Here is a 20,660-nt window from a genome sequence, read left to right as displayed (position 1 = left end):
TTCCTCCGTGAGAATCGGGACATCTTCGCATGGACTCCAAGAGACATGCCGGGTGTGCCGAGGGAGTTGGCTGAGCACCACCTCCACGTCCGGCCTGAAGCCAAGCCGGTGAAGCAGCCTCTCAGGCGCTTCGCCGAAGAACGAAGGAAGGCCATCGGTGAAGAAATCGCCCGGCTCCTAGCTGCCGGCTTCATCATGGAAGTGCTGCACCCGGACTGGTTGGCGAACCCGGTCCTGGTCTTGAAGAAGAACGGCTCCTGGCGCATGTGTATCGACTACACCAGCCTGAACAAGGCGTGCCCGAAGGACCCCTTCCCCCTGCCGCGCATAGATCAAGTTATAGACTCGACTGCCGGCTGTGAACTGTTGTCTTTCCTAGATGCCTATTCAGGCTACCACCAGATTCCTTTGAATCCGGATGATCAAATAAAGACTTCGTTCATTACCCCGTAACGGGCTGATTGCTCCACGACTATTCCGTTCGGCTTGAAAAATGCAGGCGCCACCTACCAAAGGTGCATGCAAAAATGCTTGCAGGATCAAATCGGCAGAAACGTTCACGCATATGTGGATGATGTCGTCGTAAAGACCAAGGAGACGACTACCCTCCTTGATGACCTGAGAGGAACCTTCACCAATCTGAGAAGATTCCGGATGAAGCTCAACCCGGCCAAGTGCACATTCGGCGTGCCGTCTGGCCAGCTCCTTGGCTACCTCGTCTCTCGCCGAGGGATCGAAGCCAACCGGACAAGATCAGTGCCCTGGAGAAGATGGAACTGCCGCAGTGCCTCAAGGACGTCCAGAAGTTTGCTGGCTGCCTGGCTTCCTTGAGCCGCTTCGTCAGCCGGCTGGGGGAGAAGGCACTGCCCCTGTATCAATTAATGAAGAAGGCGGACAAATTCGTCTGGTCACCGCAGGCGGATGAGGCTTTCCGTGACTTGAAGCGCGTGCTTTCAACCGCGCCAATCCTTGCAACGCCGGCTTCAATGGAGCCGATGCTGTTGTACATCGCAGCCACCAACCGAGTGGTTAGCGTTGTCCTGGTGGTGGAGCGCAAAGAAGCCGGCAGGGAGCAGCTGGTCCAACGCCCAGTCTACTACCTTAGCGAAGTGCTCTCCCAGTCGAAGCAAAACTACCCCCACTACCAGAAGGTCACCTACGGCGTCTACATGGCAGCCAAGAAGCTGAAGCACTACTTCCAAGAGCACCCCATCAAGGTGGTTGCCACAGCGCCCTTGGCGGAAATCATAGGCAGCAAGGATGCCAACGGCCGGGTTGCCAAGTGGGCCCTGGAGCTAGCCGCCCACACCATCCTCTACGAGCCACGCACAGCCATCAAGTCGCAGATCCTCGCGGACTTCTTCGTCGACTGGGCTGAGATGCAGTACCTGCCGCCTGTGCCGGATTCCACACATTGGAAGATGCACTTCGACGGCTCGAAGATGCGCAACGGTTTGGGAGCCGGCATCGTCATCACCTCTCCCAAGGGAGACCGGCTGGACTACGTCCTGCAGATCCACTTCGCCGCATCCAACAATGTGGCGGAGTATGAAGCGCTCATTCATGGGCTGAAGCTGGCCAAGGAGATTGGCGTGCGTCGCATACTTTGCTTCGGCGACTCCGACTTGGTCATACAGCAAGCATCTGGCGACTGGGACGCGAAGGACGCCAACATGGCCTCATACCGCTTCCATGTCCAGCAGTTATCCGGCTTCTTCGACGGCTGCGAATTCCACCACGTGCCACGGGCAAACAACGAGGCGGCTGACGCCTTGTCCAAGATTGGCTCAACCCGGCAAGCCATTCCGCCGGGTGTCGCCTTGGCGGTCCTCAAGAAGCCGTCCATCATACCGTCACCGGACTCGGATTCAATATTCGTGCCGGCTGACCCGGGGGCTGCTCAGCCGAACCCGGGGGCTTCATCGCCCAAGTCGGGGGCTAACAAGCCGAACCCGCCGGCTACCACGCCGAACCCGGGGACTTCTCAGTCCAACCCGGGGGCTTCATCGCCAAACTCGGGGGCTAGCAAGCCGAACCCGCCGGCTAGCAAGCCGAACCCGGCGACCATACAGTCGAATCCGGAAGCTCCCACGCAGGAGGCCCTGTTGGTCAGCGTATTCGAGATAAGATGCGTACCTTCATGGGCACAAGAATTCCTCTCCTACCTCACCGACGGTGTGCTGCCTGATGATAGAGTCCAGGCCAGGCAGATTGAGAGAAGGGCCAAGGCCTATACCATCATCAACCACCAGCTGTACAAACGCAGCGTAAGTGGGGTGTTCCAGCGGTGCGTCGAGCCGGCTGAAGGGATTGAACTCCTACGGGAAATCCATCAAGGAGAGTGCGGACATCACGCCTCATCCAGAGCCATAGTGGCCAAAGCCTTCCGGCACGGCTTTTACTGGCCGACTGCGCTCAGAGACGCAGAAGAGTTGGTGAAGAAGTGCAACGGCTGTCAGCGCTTCGCAAAGCAGAGACACCAGCCGGCTTCCGCCTTGAAAACCATCCCCATCACATGGCCATTTGCCGTATGGGGCTTGGATATGGTAGGCCCATTCAGAACGGCGCGAGGCGGCATGACACATCTCTTGGTGATGATTGACAAATTCACCAAGTGGATCGAAGCCAAGCCAATCAAGAAACTGGACGGGTCCACAGCCGTCACATTCCTCAAGGAAATCATTGTAAGATTCGGCTACCCCCACACCATCATCACTGACAATGGCAGCAACTTCTCCCAAGGCATCTTCTCTCGCTATTGCGGGGAAATGGGGATCCGGATGGCCCTATCTTCTGTGGCGCACCCAGAGTCCAATGGACAAGTGGAAAAGGCTAACGGCTTAGTCCTAGCCGGCATCCGGCCCCGGCTGGTGGAGCCGCTCGAGCGAACAGCCGGCTGCTGGATTGAAGAGTTGCCCAATGTGCTGTGGAGCCTGCGCACAACGACAAACCGCTCAGTCGGCTTCACACCATTCTTCCTCGTATACGGGGCCGAAGCCGTCCTGCCGACTGATATCGAGCACGACGCGCCAAGGATCAAGCTCTACACAGAAGCCGAAGCCAAAGAAGCTCGCGAAGATGGAGTTGACCTGGTCGAAGAGGCCCGGCTGCTGGCTGCTTCTAGATCTACTATCTACCAGCAAAGCCTCCGACGCTATCACAGCCGGAAGGTCCAGCCCTTAGCATTTCGAGAAGGAGACCTAGTGCTCCGGCTGATCCAGCGGACAGCCGGACAGCATAAGCTGTCATCCCCATGGGAGGGTCCCTTCATCGTGAGCAAGGCAGTAGGCAATGATTCCTACTATCTCATAGATGCCCAAGAGGCTAAGAAAAACAAGCCGGACAAGGCTGACGAGGAGACTAAACGTCCCTGGAATGTCAGGTTACTCCGCCCATTTTACACATGAGAGCAGGAATGTATGTATCCCTTGTATCCCTTTTGTGAGTTATGAAAAAGCTTGCGCCGAGAGCGCCGTTTCCGACAAGTTTTTCGCGCACTTTACCTTGTTTCGCCAATTGGCTTGAACCCTCTCACGCGGTCGGCTCAGTAACGTGATCCGGTTTCCGACAGCCGGCTTCCGATCCAGCTACAGACCGCAACCCGGCTGTCCGGCTGGCGGGAGTAAGGCCTAGGAAGCCGGCACGCGAAAAACGACTAAGGGAAAGAGTAAGAGCGAGTTGACTTGCAACTTTTTATATAAGTTCCGGATTGCCGAATTCAGTTCGTTCGACCGAAATACTGTCGGCCTCACCCAGCGGCCCGCTCTTGATCCGGCGACGGATCGCAAGTCGGACGTATGACCGGCAAGAGCACAGCCAAAGAGTGGGGCAGATGGGAAAAAGCGAACGAGCCGAAAGAAAGCAACTCGGCACACAAATGAATAACCAACACATTAAAGTGTGACATAATTAAAGGGCGATAATATTCATACATGCGCACCCGGCATCCCGGGGATTTAATAAATTGTCTTGGCAAAAGAACAACTGAAAAGCAGGAAATCTAAGCCGGAGGGGCATCAGCGGAGCCGGCTGCCGGGTCGTCCTCGGGCGCGTCCTCCGCCTCCTCATCGTCCATGTAATCTTCATCGGATGGAGGAGGGTTTGGGTCCGCGACGAAGGCGCCCTTGTCGACGAAGTCGGCGATGGCGCTGGCTCGGGCAAGGCGGGCGGCCTTGAGATCGGCTGGGAGCTTGTCCTCCACGCCGGCTCGCCGGAACTGGAGCTGCCCCAGGTCCACCTCGTTGTACCAGGAGAGGACAAAGGACAGCGCCATGTCGGCACCAGCGCGCGTGGCCGACTCCTTCCAGTCGAGGAAGCGGTCCGGCGCCCGCTCCATCGAGGAGATGAGGCCGGAGATATCTTGCGGCACCGCCTCTTCAGGCCACAGCATCGGCACCAGCTCTTCAGCCGCCTTCCGAAGCTCCCAGCCGAGTTTGGTGATGGGCTCGATGCGGGCAGCCATGGACGCCATGTGGTCCTCCATGGAGAAGTACTACGAGCTGCCCTCGCCGGTCTCCCGCCTCCTGGAGTCGCGCGCGGCCAACGGCTGCTAAAGCCGCGTCCTGCGTCTCCGGGAAGGCCGCTGCAAGAAGGAGCAAGTCAGAAACCATCAAAGCCGAAATAAGCTGAAAAATGCAAATTTTCGAAGTCCTAAGCCAAAAGGAAAAGCCTGGCGGCAGCCGGCAAGAACCGACTGCCACCAGCCCGAAGATGGCGATAGCGAAGAAAGAAGTTTCTGCTGCCGACTGCCAACGAAAGCCGGCAGCCGACAGCCGAAAGCCGGCAAAGGGGAAAGGAACATAGAGATGCACTCACCCGCCAAGCCGCGATCAAGCGCGCTAAACTCGTCGGTCCAGCGCTTGGCGGTAGCCGTCAGCTCCGTGGACTTAGCGGTGACCTCCTCCTGCAGCACAAGCCGCTGCTTCTCCACCTCCGTCAGCCGCCGGCTCAGATCATCCACCTTCTCCTTCTCCGCCGTCCTGAGGGAGTTGAGCTCGGCGAGATGGTTCTGCTCCAGCAGGCGCAGCCGCGTCAACTCCTGCTCAGCCAGCTTGAGCTTGCCGGCGGCGGATCGGCCCGCCTCCTCGCTCTCGGCGCACTGGGCGCGAGCGGCTCGGAGATCCGACTCCAGCTGCGGGACCTTGGCGGCTTCAACTGCGAGGCGGCCGGAAAGAAATGTCAGCCAACCAAGACTAAAGAAAATAAGACATCGAGTCGAAAGAAGCAAGAGCTTACCCTTGGCGGCTTCCAGCTCGCGGGCCAAGTCGGCCCGGTCCAGCTTGGCCTTGTGGTAATGGGTGACGGCGCGATTATACAGAGTGGTGCGCCGGTCCATCACAGCCTAAGGAAAAGAGAAAGTCGATCGCACGGGCGAAACCCGTGCCGGCTTCAAGCAGCCGGCCCATGCCTCGGAGGGCTACCGGGATAATAATCGGATCAAAACGGACGAAGCTTACCTTGCCGGCTTCCTCCACCTTGGCAACATTAGCCGCGGCCTCGGCTGCCCTGGCCTTGAGGTTGGCTGCAGGCTGGAGAAGAACATCTCCACCGACGCCTGGCCGGGGTTCCCCTCCCGGCTGGTCACCTCGTAGGAGTCGGCGCGGAGCCACGCCTGCTCCATGGTGGCAGCCGAGCCGAGGCTGGAGTCGGAGGCGGACGGCACCTGAAGAAGAAGTGCGCCCTTGGCCACATGCAGGCCTGCGGCGACGCCGATGGGGTCTCCGTCCTCACCAGCGCACGCGAGTCGGCGCCCTCCATGCGCGCCGGCTCGTCCCTCGCCCGATTCTGCTGGCCGGCTCCTCTGTCGTCGGCTGCGGCGGTGGCGTCGCTCCGGGCGCAGCGGATGGCCCAGCCGGCGCAGTCATCTCCGGCGCACAGGCGCCCTCCGGGCTCTCATCCAGCTCCACCACGCTGGGCCGGGTGCCGGCTCCGGCCGCAGGCGGCGCAGCCCTGCCGGCTCCGGTTCCAGGAGCAGCCCCACGGGCTCCGGCTCCGGTTGAAGGCGGCATGCCCCGCCCGGCCCCAGCGGCTGGGTCCAGAAGACGTGTCCGGCGCGGGAACATATCGTCCAGCGTCGGCTGCCGCGGCGGGTTGGCCCGCGTGCCGCGATCAGGCGCTGAGGCCAGCGGCACGGCAAAGGAAGGTGCCCCTGCGGGAGGCGGAGTACCCGCAGGCGGCGGCGGCGTAGGTGCGCGCGAGGAAGGCTGCGGCGTCTGCTCCCTCCTCTGGCGCGGAAGCGGCGACACAACGCGTGGAGCTTGCCGGGAGCCGCCGCCCTGGGCAAACTTGATAGGGGCCCTAGCCGGATAAACAGAGAAAAGATAAGCATAAAAGTAAGGAAAGAAAAGGAATCAAACAAGAAAAAGAAGGAGAACTCACCCGGCCTGCTCCGGAACCTTCTTCGGCTGCTGCCGGCGCTGCTTCTTCGCCTTCGCCTCCCAGGCGGCGGTGGAGCCGGCTCGCTTTGTGCCCTTGGGCGCCGAAGTCGCCGTGGTGCTGGGCGGCCTCGTGCGAAGGGGCACGGCGGGGATTGGCCCCGTGGCGGACGTCGCCGGCTCCTCCTCCTCCTGCTGCTCTGGTGAAGGGGGCGGATTGTGCTCCCCCTGGCCGCCTAGATCAGGCGCCTGCAGCAGGTCATCGTCGCCGGCCTGGTCGCCGGCTTGGTCAGCCGGATCGACGTGATCCGGCGTCCACCTCCTCGTCGCCAGGTCGCCGTCCTCGGCGTTCTGGCGCTCAAAGAGCTAGAAAGACAGAAAAAGCATGAGCAAATAACAAGCCGGAAGTCGGCAGAAGAAAAAGGAAGTCGGCCTCGCAGCCGCAAGCCGGAAATTGGCAAAGACACGAGGCTTACCCGCCCCGGCGGATGGTCCCTATCGTGGGGCGCCAGCCCGTAGTTCCAGTCTTCCGACAGGTTCGCCTTGGTGATGTTATTCACCCGGCTGGCCACCTGGGCCTTGGTGAGCACCGCCTTGGACGTCCGGTTCGGATCGAACCGGCCGGACATGTGCCCGATTTTGTGGGTGCGCATCTGGAGCGGCAGCACCCGGCGCTCGGCGATGGTGCAGAGGAGGTCTTCGGCTGTCAGCCCATTGTCAACGGCTGTCGCCAGGAGGTCCCAGAGCAGGTTCACCTCAGCGTCCGGATCCGTCGAGCGGGCGTTATAGCTCCAGTTGATCCGGCCGACTGGAGGGGCCGGGTTGAACTCCGGCAAGTTGATCCGGTCGACGAGCTGCCCCTCGTTGCGCACATAGAAGAACGACATTTGCCAGTTCTTCACCGAGTCAACGGTGGGGATTTTGGGGAAAGGCGTACCGGGCCGAGTGTAGATCGAGGCGGCGCCGCAGGCTCGCAGGTGGCCGTCGGTGGTTTGCGCCTTCAAGTAGAAGAGCCGGCTCCAAAAGTCGATGTCGGGCCACAAGCCGGCGTAAGCCTCCATGAACGCTACGAAGCAGCTCAGGAGGACGCACGCGTTGGCCGGCAGGTGGTGCGGCTGCAGGCCAAAGTTGTCGAGGAACTGCCGGAAGAATGTCGAAGCCGGCAGGCCCAGCCCGCGATCGAGGTGCGCGCCGAAGACGACGCGCTCGCCGGGCTCCGGCGCGGGCTCCGTCTCCTCGCCGGGCACCCGCGTGACCACCGACTGCGGGATCCGCCGGAGGCGCACCAATCGTTCGATGTCGTCCTCCCGCATATACGAGCCCCTCCACGATCCGCTGGGAGACGCCATTGTCGAGGTTGAGGAAGAAGATGACCAAGAGAGGCGAAACGGCGAGGAAGAGCCTTGCGACCGCGGCGGCGACAACGGCGGCTGAGGACGCTCCGTCGAAACGCACGGCCCCGTGGCGCCAGATTGATGGAGTGGCGGCGGCGGCCCGGCGGAAGATCGTCGGGGCAGCGGCTCGCCGGAGTTCGCCAGGAGGTTGCTGGAGGAGAAGCGTGGGCGTGCGACGGAGAAAGTTTGAGCGAGAGAGCAAAGAACGCGAGGAAGAAGAAGGGCGCCTCGGTACCGCTACCGGGGGCATTTATAGCCGCCTGGCGCGCCCGTTACGCGGCCACGTGGCGATCGTGGGCCACGATCAGGATTTACTGCGCCGTAACTCCTCCCACGACCACGACGGTTACCGAAAACGGCCACACCACGTCGCCCACTACCGCACCGGATCCGGAGGAACATTGATGTGACCAGACGAACCAACCGCCAGGCCAGGCGTTAGACCAGTCCAGTCGGGCGCAGGGCCCGAGGCGGCGGAGACTCCGGCGCGCCGCAAGCCGGAGTCGGACAACAAGTTCCACTCGAACCAAAATTCATCAGCGAGGCGGAGACGCCATCAGATCTTGCGAGAAAGCAAAAACTGTACAAGTATAAAAAGCGGCCGGCTAGAAGCAGCCGGCAGGAACGAGCCGGATGAGGGCGCAGCCGGCTGAATGGAAATTCTCAGTCGGCCCCTCCAAGTGCCGTCAAATATATTCGAGAAGCCAGGAAAACCTGCCTAGGTCCTTCTAAACGCAGGACCTTGCCAGCTTCGGGGGCTAATGTCGGGGGGAAGACCCCGGATAGGGCAATGGACGCAGAGCAGCCGGCTGGCCGCTGGCCGGCTCGCGGCAAAGGCTGGCTGAGGAGCAGCCGGCTGGCGCCGTGGCCGGCTGGTCCGGAAGCCGGCTGGCTCTAGGTCCTAGTCGGCCTGGCTACGGCCACCAATGCTGTAGCTGGGCCGGCGGCTACCAGCCTTATCGGTCTGGGGTTTGTACCTCAGACCGACTCGAGGCTGGCGAGTCTTGCACTGGAAGGAACCGGGTTGGTGGTCCGGGTTCCTAAAGTCCACGCTGACTCCATCTTCCGTAAAGCGCGGGGCACTGTGGAGCAATAGTGCCACGCGCCGGACAGGCCGTCGGAGCTTACGACAATCCGTACTGGCTACAGTGGCTGACGGCGACAGGGACACCACCTCTCCATACCGCTGACCGCAGGCGACCGGATGGGACATGCCACGATGCCTCAACGGCTCCTGACGTCACCGCCTCGGGAAGGAGCGGAAGCCGGAGCCGGCCAAGCCGGCCAGTAAACTATAGGGTCTTATATGTAAAGTGCCGGCGCCTATATAAGCCGCACTACCCCCTCTCGTGCAGGGGATCGATCATTTATTGCTTCCTCCCACCTACAGAGCTGCCCTGTGAGAGAGACCATCGTCTCCCTTAGCCTCTCAGGAGCAGCCGGACACAGCTCTAGGAGCACCGTTGTATTGTGCGATCATCATATACACTCATAGCAGGAGTAGAGGTTTTACCTCCATCGGAGGGCCTCGAACCTGGGTACGTCGCCGTGTCGCTCGTGCCCATACCCGCATCCGGATACCGCCGTGAGATCCCTCAGGAACCACTTCGATTAGCCACCCTATGGCATATGCCGTGACGATACCACGACAGGGATGGGCTCTGATTTAGAGAAGTTGTCTAAGGCATTGCCTGTGGATGACAACAATCATCTAATCGACCTTGAACCCTTCAAACGATCGGCAGTGACATGTGCTAATCAGCTCCTCAAATTGGTTGATGAGGCAAAGACCAAATCTGCATCTGAAGCTGCCCCTGTTTCATCGTCAGCACTTCCTTGAATGCTTGCTCTATTAATTGTAATTAAGGCCTGACACATGTTGACTCGACCTTGTTTTATTTTGGCTCTGTAGCCAGTACGAACAATCTTTTGAACGTAACATATACACTCCAGCACTCCCAATGGTAGATTTTTGTTAATGCTGTTCTGAACTGAAAGTTGTACTGCAGATTCCTTCGTCTTCTTCCTGTGCCGAACCTTTTTCAAATTCTTTGGCTAGCGATAAATCTGGCCTTCTTCGTTGTTTACGTGACCAAGTATCCCGTTTGAATAAATATATTACCACCCTTCACGCGATGGCAGCGTTGGTGAAGAGGAAGAGTGAAATAGCAACTGCCATTGAACAACATGCTCTCGATCGCCTTCATATTGCTACCGAAAGTTTGAGCTGTAAGTGCTGGCCCATCTGTTGATTCCTGACAAAACTTGGGTGTTCTTTAACTGACATTCGTTCCTTTATAGTCGTATCTTCAGATAAATCTGAGGAGAACAAGAGGATCCACGAAAAGATCGAGGCGATGACTGATGTTGCTCACCCGAAACATGATTTATGGTCGCATCGTCTGAAGGCTGTTATCGTGGCGAAGTTCGAGCATCGGGCGGAGAAGGTGCACTACTACTTTGACAAATTCCACACTCATCTCACGATGGTTTGGAAGACTTTGTTCCCTCTAGATCAAGCACCCGAAACTCTGTCTGCTCTGTTTACCCGATTCAAATCTCCCGAGAAGATTCGACTGTTGGTGCGAAAAGAGCTCCTGGCTGGTGCTGAACTTGACTTTTCTTCAGTGTTGGCATGTCATCCGTCTTTAGATTTGAAGGACATAGCAAGCACCGAGAGAAGTTTAGATCAGTATTATGATGTCGCTAGAGGTCCTGCATATACCATCATCTCACGGATGGAGACATGCATCGAGAGAGATCTGAGGGCCCAAGGGAACCAAGGAGCCTCGTCATGAATGTGATATCCTTATACCTGCATAAGATTGTTTTTATCTAAACTCGACGTGTGTTTTGCACATCATGTAGTTCTGGCGAATTTGTTAATTCGGTTGATAATTTATTGTCGGGGGCGGCCGAGTGATCAATTCAGCCTGCTCTCCCGATGACTCTGTTGTAATTTGCAAATTTATTGCGGAGTCGATATGTAAGTTTTCTAGGAGCGATACCCGTCGAATAATCGAGGGAATTAGGCGCTTGGCTTCGTCACGCGGTGCACCGGTTTGAGCCTTTATTTGTGATAGTATAACCATCGACTGCAGCACTCGCGTATTTTCTTGAGGCTTGGATTGGTTGTCTTGTGTGTCATTAATCTTAGCTCCCGATGGGAGTATTTAATTAATTACACCGTGCGAGCGTGTTTTTGGCCAGCGCTCCCGATGGGAGTAAGAACCAGCGATAGGGGCCCCGAACGGTTCGTTCGGATGATGAGGCCTGGATCAAGAAAAAGGTAGAAAACCTGATTAGAATTTTATTCATAATGTAAAAGCAACCTTAAGAGCTGTCGAGCAATAGAAAAACAATTGTATCCTATGTATAGAACCGTCGCAACTGTGCAATGTTCCATGGATTTTCAATGTCTTTTCCCGAAGTTGGGTTTCTGAGCCGATAAGCTCCTCCTGGTATCACTTTAGTGATGATGTATGGTTCTTCCCATGGAGATTCGAGCTTCAAGGGTCTCTCTTGCTTCAGCCGCAGTACCATATCTCCGACATTAAAGCTTCGATTGCGTATTCGCCGGCTGTGATAATTTCTCAACGCCTGCTGGTATACCGTTGTTCTTGCCAAAGCAATATCCTGAGCTTCGTCAAGGAGGTCCACAGCATCCTGCAGCGCGATGTTGGAGGTGGATTCTGTGTATGCTGTCACCCGAGTAGCTTTGAACCGAACGTCGGCTGGCAGAACTGCTTCGGCTCCATGTACCAGGAAGAACGGGGTGTATTGGGTCGACCTGTTAGGTGTAGTACGCAAGCTCCAAAGTACGGATGGTAATTCCTCGACCCAGGCTCCAGCCGCACCCGTAAGGCGTTTCTTAAGGCCGTCCCCTATTAGACCATTGATCCTTTCCACCTGGCTGTTGGTCTGCGGGTGAGCCACTGATGCAAATTTTAGCTTGATTCCTCCGTCATCACAAAATTTTCGAAACTCTTTGGAGTAAAAGTTAGTTCCGTTGTGTGTGATGATGCTCTGAGGCATACCAAATCGACAGGTTATTCCCCTGAAGAACTGAACGGCGGTTTCGGCTTTCTGGTTTCGAACAGGTACTGCGTCGATCCACTTGGTGAACTTGTCGACTGTGACCAGTAGGTACGTGTGTCCTCCAGGCGACGATCTTGGCAGTGGTCCAACTTGGTCGTGTCCCCATTGAGAAAAGGGCCATGCCAGAGGTATTGTCATCAGATCTGTCGCAGGGGCGTGTGGTTTTGGCGAGAAACGCTGGCAGGGGTCGCACTTCATGACCAGATCTCGAGCATCCGATGCCGCCGTTGGCCAGAAAAATCCTGCCCTGAAGGCTTTCGCCACAAGGGCCCTACTTCCTGCGTGGTGTCCGCAAGTTCCTTCGTGTATCTCGCGCAACAGTGCTTTTTCATCGTCAATGGCAATACACCTTTGAAAGATACCAGAGATGCTGCGTTTGTAAAGTTCACCATTTAGCACAGTGAAGGCTTTTGACCGTCTGACGATTCATCTTGCTTCTACCGGATCCTCTGGCAACTCTTGATTCGTCAGGTACGCTAGGAATGGTTTGGTCCATAGTGGCTCGAGGAGGAGGACCTGTTCCGCGGATTTAGCTGGAGATTCTTCTGCAGCCTGTTGCAGGCTTGCCTCCGATTCATCAGCCGATGTTTTTGGAGGTGTTGATACTTTCTCCTTTATTGATCGTTGAGTGATAACTTCATAGAATACTCCATCTGGGATGGGGGAGCACATGGATCCGATATTTGCTAGAGTATCGGCTTCTTCGTTGCTGGCTCTGCCGATGTGCTTAAGTTCGCACCCTTCAAATTTAGCTTCCATGTTTTGGTACAACTGCCGGTAGGTGATCATGTTGTCGCTGACCGCGTCGCATAAATTCATCGACTGTTGTACCACCAGGTTTGAATCTCCATAAATTTCCAGGCGAGTTGCCCCACATGCCTTTGCCATCTTCATTCCGTGCAGCAGTGCTTCATATTCTGCTTCATTATTTGTTGGCAGGAAGAAATTCATACGTAGTATGTACTTCATCTTATCTCCCTGTGGCGATATTAGTATCACCCCTGCTCCTGCGCCTATTCTCCGTTTCGACCCATCGAAGTACATTGTCCATGACCCCGACATGTCGGGTGCTGCTGGTGTCTGTGACTGGATCCAGTCGGCCACGAAATCTGGGAGGATTTGGGATTTTATCGCCATTCGATTAACGTAAGTTCTGTCGTGTGGTGCTATTTCGATGGCCCATTGGGACACTCGACCCGTGGCCTCTGGATTAGTCATTATGTTCTTCAATGGTGCTTCGCTTACGATGATAATCGGGTGCTCCGTGAAATAATGTCGTAGCTTGCGAGCTGATCTCCATACTGCGTATGCCAGCTTCTGATGATGGGGGTATCTTTGCTTCGCAGGCGTGAGTACTTCACTGAGGTAGTAAACAGGTCTCTGCACACCGTGAACTCTCCCTGCTTCTTCCCGTTCGACGACCAGGACGCTGCTGAAGACTTGGGCCATCGCCGCTATGTACATAAGCAGTGTTTCTTTCTCGCGTGGGGTTACGAGGACTGGGGATGTCGATAAGATTTTCTTCAGATTGTCGAAAGACTCATGCGCCTCATTCGTCCATTCGAATTTTTCTGACTTTTTCATTAAGTTATAGAAGGGCAAAGCTTTTTCTCCTAGCTTGGCGATGAATCTGCTAAGCGCTGCCAATCGTCCTGCCAATTGCTGCACTTGGTGCGGATTCTTTAGTGGCTCCATGTCGAGAATAGCTTTGATCTTCAAAGGATTGGCTTCTATTCCTCTAGCTGAGATGAAATATCCGAGTACTTGTCCCCCTGGCACCCCGAAGAAGCATTTCTTCGGATTCAACTTGATTTTGTACTTGTTAAGGTTGTCGAAGGTTTCCCGCAAATCGTCGATGAAAATGGCGGCGTGCCTCGTCTTTACCACGATATCGTCGATGTAGACTTTGATGTTCCTCCCAATCTGTTCTCCAAGGCAGGCTTGCATGCACCGTTGGTAAGTTGCCCCTGCGTTTTTCAACCCGAAGGTTATGACGTTGTAGCAGAAAATGCCGTGTGGGGTGATGAATGCAGTTAACTCCTGGTCTTCTTTCTTGAGCTTGATCTGATTGTACCCGGAGTATGCATCGAGAAAGGAGAGACGGTCGCATCCAGCTGTGGAGTCGACTATCTGGTCGATACGAGGCAGTGGGAAGTGGTCTTTCGGGCAATGCTTGTTGAGACTGGTGTAATCGATACACATGCGAAGAGCGGTTGTGTCTTTCTTTGGCACCATGACGGGATTAGCCACCAACTCGGCTTCCTTGAGCTCCCGAATGAATCCTGCTTTGCGGAGTCGACTAACTTCTTCACCAATTGCTCTTCTCTTCGGCTCGGAAAATCGGCGCATTGACTGTTGTACTGGTTTGGCTGTTGGGTCAACATTGAGGGTGTGCTCAGCGAGTTCCCTGGGGATACCTGGCATGTCAGATGGTTCCCATGCAAATATCTCCCAGCGCTCACAGAGGAACTCGATGAGCGCGCCTTCCTATGCCTTAGTAAGGTCTGCCGACGTATTGACCGTCTTCTTCGGGTCAGTGGGGTGCACCTGCAACTTCTTTGCTTCCTTTACAGCGTCAAAATCATCGGACCTTACGTTTCGATTGTCGGCTGGTGGCTGTGTGTGATCCGTGATGGCGTCGACAGTGTTGAGTTCTTCCTTGGCTCCGAACTTCGAGGCGATCTTTTGGAAGTCTCTGTCGCAGTTGTCTGAACGGGCAAAGCTTCCATGAACGGTTATTGGTGTCCCATTGTTGCCTGGCATCTTCAGTTTCAGGTACACATAATGAGGTACGGCCATAAATTTGGCAAACGCATGCCTGCCGAGGATGGCGTGGTACTGAGATTCCCAGTCAACTACTTCAAACTCGATTTTTTCCTTCCTGAAATTGCCAGGCGTGCCGAAAACTTCATCCAGTGATGTTTTACCGAGAGAATAAGCGGGTCGAGTCGGTATAATGCCATGGAATCCTGTGTCGGACTCTCTTAGCATGTCAACTATTAAACCCATTGCTCTCATCGTGCTGGCAAATAATAGGTTCAAACCACTTCCTCCATCCATGAATACTTTGCTCATATTGTACCCTCCGATTTGTGCTTCAAGAACAAGGGCCGCATGACCAGGCCTAGGAACGGCCTTCGGGTGATCTGCCCTGCTGAAGGAGATGCTCTGATCTGACCAATCGCTGAATTCGGGTGTATCGACCATAGCGACTTCCGCATACTTTACTTCTCGCGAGAATTTTTCAATTTCTCTCTTTGAAAAGTTGGTTTTATGGATCATGCTGACCTTCCCGCATGGCTGCGGAAACACCTCAGTTGGTACATACTTGTCTCCTCCTGCTGGCACGTATCGCTCCGGTACGTATGGTTCTGGCGGATAACTGTAGGATCCTGCCCTTCTCTCCATTATGTGAATTCTTGACATGGCTTCGGCTCTGAGGTCGTCGCATAACTGCCGAATTTCCAGGAACTGTCGACAGTTTCTTAGCAGGTGGCTGGATTTCTATCGACCATCCTTCGGATCGATGTAAGAGTGAAGATAACACGGTGCCTCCAGCTGCTCCGTGGCCGATAGATATGGTGAGTGAGTGCGGCCCTTGATCGATTGTGTGTACTGGCATCCTCGTTCGTACTGATGAGGGCGAGTTGCTATTCGTTCTTCCTCTTCGCGGCGCGAGTCCCTTCGTCTTTTTCTTCGCCCTGTCGTGACGTCGAAACTTCCTCGGTTGCCTTCTTGTATGTTCCTAGATGGGACTTCCAGGGTTGTCGCTGGAGTGACACCTTCCAAAACTGAGGTCCTTGGGCTATATGCGCTTGACCTAGGGAGGCGAAGGAAACCTCCGGAGTCAATGATGAAGTGGACACCACCAAAAGTAGTATTCGTGCCGCCGCACGATTCTGCAGGGATCAGGTGCGGCGCCTCGGGGTGTGGTACGAACTCGAAGGATCCGCAGCGGATTGAATCTTTCGGGTCTGATGGTGTTGGTGACTCGAGCAAGAACGCTGCAGATGTGACTGGTACTACCGATGACCTGCCCGGTGCCGACAGGCTTCCCACAGATGGCGCCAATTGTCGAGGGTACTCCTCGGCAATGCCCTCCGATTGGGGCTTAGGGTTGATGGAATCCTGTAGGCTGACACGAGACATCGGTTCACAAACAAGCGGGGAGAGCAATTTACCCAGGTTGGGGGCCCTCGATGAGGTAAAACCCTTACGTCCTGCATGTCTGATCTTGATTATGAGAATATTGGGTTACAATGGGGTGCCGAAGGTTTCGGCTGAGATCTCATCGAGAGGCTAAGTGCTGCGGCGACCTAGCTCTAGACTTCTGGTGGCTAAATTTGCTAAGATTGATCGTATCCCCCGGCAACCCCTCTCCTGGCCTTTATATAGGAGGCCAGGTCTCAAGAGATTCAACCGGGCGTGCGACTAGGTTTACAGTAGTCCCAGTCCTAAACTTTCCTTGTTCGGCTGCTTCTTTGTCTTGTCCGTCAAGGAATCTTCCGCTGTAGCATCCAAGTGGCCCGTCTTGCCATCGTGTACCTTCATGGGCCTCCAGTTAGGTTGTATAGGATAGGGCAATGTCAGTTACCCGAAGGATAATGCCCACGTCAACGTTAGACCGAGCCTCAACACGTTGATCTTCGGCAGCAGTATCCAAAAAAGAACCTAGCCAACGGAAGCATCAGCAAGAGAGAGAAAACAGAAAGAATAAAGTCAAAATATGGCCAAGTTCAAGAAGTGTACCCGCCATATCCAAGCTGGCGTCGTTCATCAGTTGAAGCATATGATTTTCCCGTGAGGCAGCTTTGGCAGCTTCAGTAACCGCGGCTTCCTTCAACACTAAGGCTTCCTGAGCTTGTTGAAGAGCAAATGTTTCCCTTTCCGAAGATTTTCGAGACTGTTCCATTATCACAAGAGCTTGTTTCTTCATCGACTGAAGTTGTTGTCGAAGCTCGTCCAAATCCTCATTTTGTGCAACACTTGAAGAACCTCCAGTAAACTCGTTAACGGGGGGTTTTCTCGAGTAGGCCGCGGCTGATAATGCATCCGAAGAACAAGGCATCGCGGTATAGTTGTCAAAAACCAACTGGAGAGAAATATTTCGACATCAATAACTTGGCAAAGATAGCATTGTATTGATTCATTTTGGATATTTACATGAGCATTACAAAAGAAGATCCCTAGTGAATCAGTGGTAAGCTGTCGCAAAAGCTACTACGGCGACAACAACAAAAGAAGAAAACAAAAGCAAATTCAAAGACAAGACGGTCTACTTGACCTCCGTCTTCGACGAACTAGGGGAAAGAGTTGGTTTGCATCCGAGGAAGGATAGGATCTTCTTCGAGTTAGGATTGGCAGCCTTAATCAAGGATTGCCACCTCTTCGTCTCCATCTTCTTCGCATCGCCAACCTTCGCCCAGTCGACGTTTTGTTGGCTGTCAGCAACCAATGCGATGGTGCCTTCAACGCCAATCTTCAAACCCTCTTGACGGAGGCACATCCCAAGATCTTCTTTGGGGATGAAGCACTTGGTCAGGGCAGCAAAAGTGTCGGGATCCTCTTTCTTCGCGAAGAAGTAGGGAAAAAGCCGCGACAACCCCGACTTAGCATCAGCGATGCTCTGGCAAACTTCGTCTCCATGAATTTCCAGGAGAGACAGAGCGTCCAGAAGGCGATCATCTTCAGGAGTTTCCAGTTCAAAATCTTGGTGCGTCTTCCCTGCTGAAACAAAATCTTTGAGTTGTCAAGAGACGCATGGAAAAGCAAACATCTACGATGAATCAAAGTGGTTAAAGCACTTACTAACGAAGTGTCGGTTCTGCGACTCCAAGCGAGTGATGATGTCTTCCTCGCGAGCAGATTGCCGAGCCGTGCTTTCGCTCAAGGCATTTTCCGCATCATGGAGTTTCTTTCAAAGACCCTCGACAGCGGCAGCATCTGATTCAGCCTTTTCGCGAGCTTTTTCACTTTGCTCAAGTTTGCGAGCAAGATCATCAACGCGCTTATTCGCCTCAGAAAGGGATTCTAACAAAATAAAGGGTGACACAAGTTATAGCAAAATAGAAGAGGAGAACCTACTCGAGGAAATACAGCAAGCAATGAATACCTTTCAGCTTATCGGCAAGGTCATGGTACCCGATAAATTGGGTACCAAGACGAACAAATTCCTTCATCAAAGACTGAAAGTAACACAGAATGAGCAAAGGTTGAAGACATTCGACAACCAAAAAAAAGTTGGAAGCATTCAACAATAAAAATAGAACGAGAAAGGCGCTTACATCATCCATAGGAGGAGGAGTCGTGCTGTCGGTCAAGATACTTAACTCTTTGCCTCGATCAGTCCTTGCACTTTTTGGCGATGGAGCACGGGGGCTCATGACAGGACTGGGATGTCCTATATCCTGTTGTGGAGGCGAGGTTTCGTCTGCTTCAGGACGAGTCTCAGAGATAACTAAAGTACGAGACGTGCTCGTTCGAGCAGTCACGTCAACAGGAGGATTTTCCTCCTCATCACCACTGTACATCAGGAAAAAATATGAGAAACAAAGACAGGCAAAATTATCGATGCAAAAGAAAAAAGTCGATAGAAATTTACGAGATGACAAGGGCATCATCATAAGGGTTGAAGGGTTTTTCCTCCTCTTCGGGTGAAGTTTCTTCGAGAGGGGACTTATTAGTTTTGGAGGTATCGGAATCTGCGACCTCATCCCTCTTCCGTTTGTTCATCGGAGAAGCAGCAGAAGGGAGGGAATGCGTAGACTCGGAAGCCTCAGAATCAACTTCTCTTTCAGAGGAAGCCGCGGATTTGTGAGAACCCGCAACTTCGCTCTCAGGGCGAGAAGTACCCTGGTTTTCGTCGGCAACGACGGTTCGTTCTTCAACTTCCCCGCCTTCAGGAAGAGGGGGAAGAGAAGATAAAACTTGATGTTTCTACAAGAAGACAACATATATCGACAATAAGTCACACTAGGGAGTCAGCAATAAACAAGACGACAAATGTTCAAAGTAGCAGTCGACAAAATAGCAGTAAGGACAATGGTAATTTACCTTGGGGAGGGCGTTGGCACCACTATACGGCTCCACGCGACAGGCGGATGGAACGGCATCTTTATTGCTAAGTGATGAGATTCTTCGGACAAGCTTCTCCAAGTCCTTCACTGCAAGATCTTTGGAGAGCCGGTCGACATCTTCCTCACCAGCGTACACATCCAGAGGGGATTCTTGCGAGCCTGCAGAGGCTGCACCCTAATCCTAAGGAAATACGCTGTAATTTGGATACCCGACAGTTCCTTGCCACGGGTATTTTGGAGCTCGCGGATACGGGACATCAGCGCCTCTATCGCCATTTTCTCTTCTTCGGAGGCCTCTGCATCCCAGGATCGGCGGCGAAGAATTTCGGCACCCCCGTCGAAGGGGGTGATGTTATACTCCAACGAGTCGGGACATTCCTCGTGGACGTACAACCATTTTTTGCGCCACCCTTGGACAGAATCGGGAAATTTGACGTCAAAATATTCGACATCAGGGCGAACGCAAATAACAACACCGCCTATGTTGTAGGCGATGTTGTGGGAGCCATTGCGGCGGAGGCAGAAGATGCGCTTCCACATAGCCCAATTAGGATGGACTCCGAGGAAGCACTCGCAAAGAGTGATGAAAATAGACACATGGAGGATGGAGTTGGGAGTCAGCTGATGAAGCTGCAACCCATACACAAAAAGAAGACCGCGGAGGAATTCATGGATGGGAGTAGAAAGGCCGCGGATAAGATGGTCAACGAAGCTAACCCGATATTCCATAGGAGGCGTCGGGTAGCTCTCCTCGCCGGGGAAGCGCAGCGCGTCCTTTTTCTTCATCAGCCCCAGTTTCTTCATCAGGTTGATGTCCTGATTGGAAATCTTGGATCTTTCCCACTCCGACGCTCCCAGATCTTGCGCCGCCATCTTTGATTCGGGTGTGCTGTGCCTCGTGAGTCTTGCGCGTGGTGGCATAAAGAGTGCTGCTAGAGGCAGAAGGGCAATGCGCGAGTGTTGGAGCTCTGGTGTTTGCAGAGGGGATTTCTAGAAGAACAGAGGCGCGGCACGGCAAAGGGGAGAACGGAGGAAGAAGAAGGTCTTTTATAGATACTTTGCGAATCAACGCACCGTTGGATGGAGCAGTAATAAACCTGATGAGTTACACGTGGCTCAAGGGGTAAAACCGTATTTTTACTGAGAAGGAACTGGATAGACGCTAAAGTAGGCGTGCCAGAAAAAGCGGAGGACGTGTGTCCCCCACTTGCGTAACATGTCAACATGCCACAGATTTTGGGTCCACAATTCAGTGACAGGACAAAGTTCGCGTGTTCTCGATACAGAGTTCGTGGCTATCGTCAGCATTGATGTCACCTTAACAGAGGAAAATTGCGACTACGGTGCTGTTAAGATTGGTGATAGAAAGAAGTGATGATAATTTCGCGAGCTTTTGATCTAATACAAGTTTTTGATCAAATGCTCGGGGGCTACTTTAGAATGAAGGAAATTTCGAGTATGACAAGAAAGAAAAGGCGAGAGCCTATTGTCCAATGCAAGCATTTGTCCATAGCCTCGGGGGCTACTCCCATCGAGAGCGCTGGTCGTGCACCCGATGGAAATAAAAAGATGACAATATAGCGACAAGAGTCGTGAAAATGTTGAGCCTACAACCAAGTACATGTCCTTGGTTGTAGCCTCGGGGGCTACTCCCATCGGGAACGTTGTTCGCGTATCCCGATGAAATTATTAAAAAAAAAGAGAGTATGAGGAGCATA

The 20,660-nt window shown here is 54.2% G+C and overlaps 1 protein-coding gene across 1 annotated transcript; it reads right to left on the bottom strand.

Moving 5' to 3' along the window:
• Nucleotides 1–4,584: 4,584 nt before the first annotated feature.
• Nucleotides 4,585–19,815, bottom strand: LOC127322019 (uncharacterized). Its single transcript, XM_071825494.1, has 6 exons — nucleotides 19,660–19,815; nucleotides 6,379–6,740; nucleotides 5,876–6,297; nucleotides 5,457–5,521; nucleotides 5,236–5,341; nucleotides 4,585–5,154 (listed from the first exon to the last, which is right to left on the bottom strand). The coding sequence occupies exons 1-6, from the start codon at nucleotides 19,813–19,815 to the stop codon at nucleotides 4,610–4,612; spliced, it is 1,656 nt and encodes a 551-aa protein (XP_071681595.1). The 3' UTR covers nucleotides 4,585–4,609.
• Nucleotides 19,816–20,660: the final 845 nt, after the last annotated feature.

Source organism: Lolium perenne, chromosome 2 (genome assembly GCF_019359855.2).
Source record: "Lolium perenne isolate Kyuss_39 chromosome 2, Kyuss_2.0, whole genome shotgun sequence".
Lineage (NCBI taxonomy): Eukaryota > Viridiplantae > Streptophyta > Magnoliopsida > Poales > Poaceae > Lolium > Lolium perenne.
This window is presented reverse-complemented; position numbering and strand designations above follow the sequence as displayed.

Bases quoted from the DNA above. Each gene is read 5' to 3' on its own strand.
- LOC127322019 (XM_071825494.1), bottom strand. From the start codon at position 19,815: ATGGCGGCGCAAGATCTGGGAGCGTCGGAGTGGGAAAGATCCAAGATT. The intron at 6,741-19,659 runs GTTAGCTTCGTT...CTGTCTTTCTAG, and splicing joins CGCCTCCTATGGAATATCGG to CTCTTTGAGCGCCAGAACGC. The intron at 5,342-5,456 runs GTAAGCTTCGTC...TCTTTTCCTTAG, and splicing joins AGGTGGAGGAAGCCGGCAAG to GCTGTGATGGACCGGCGCAC.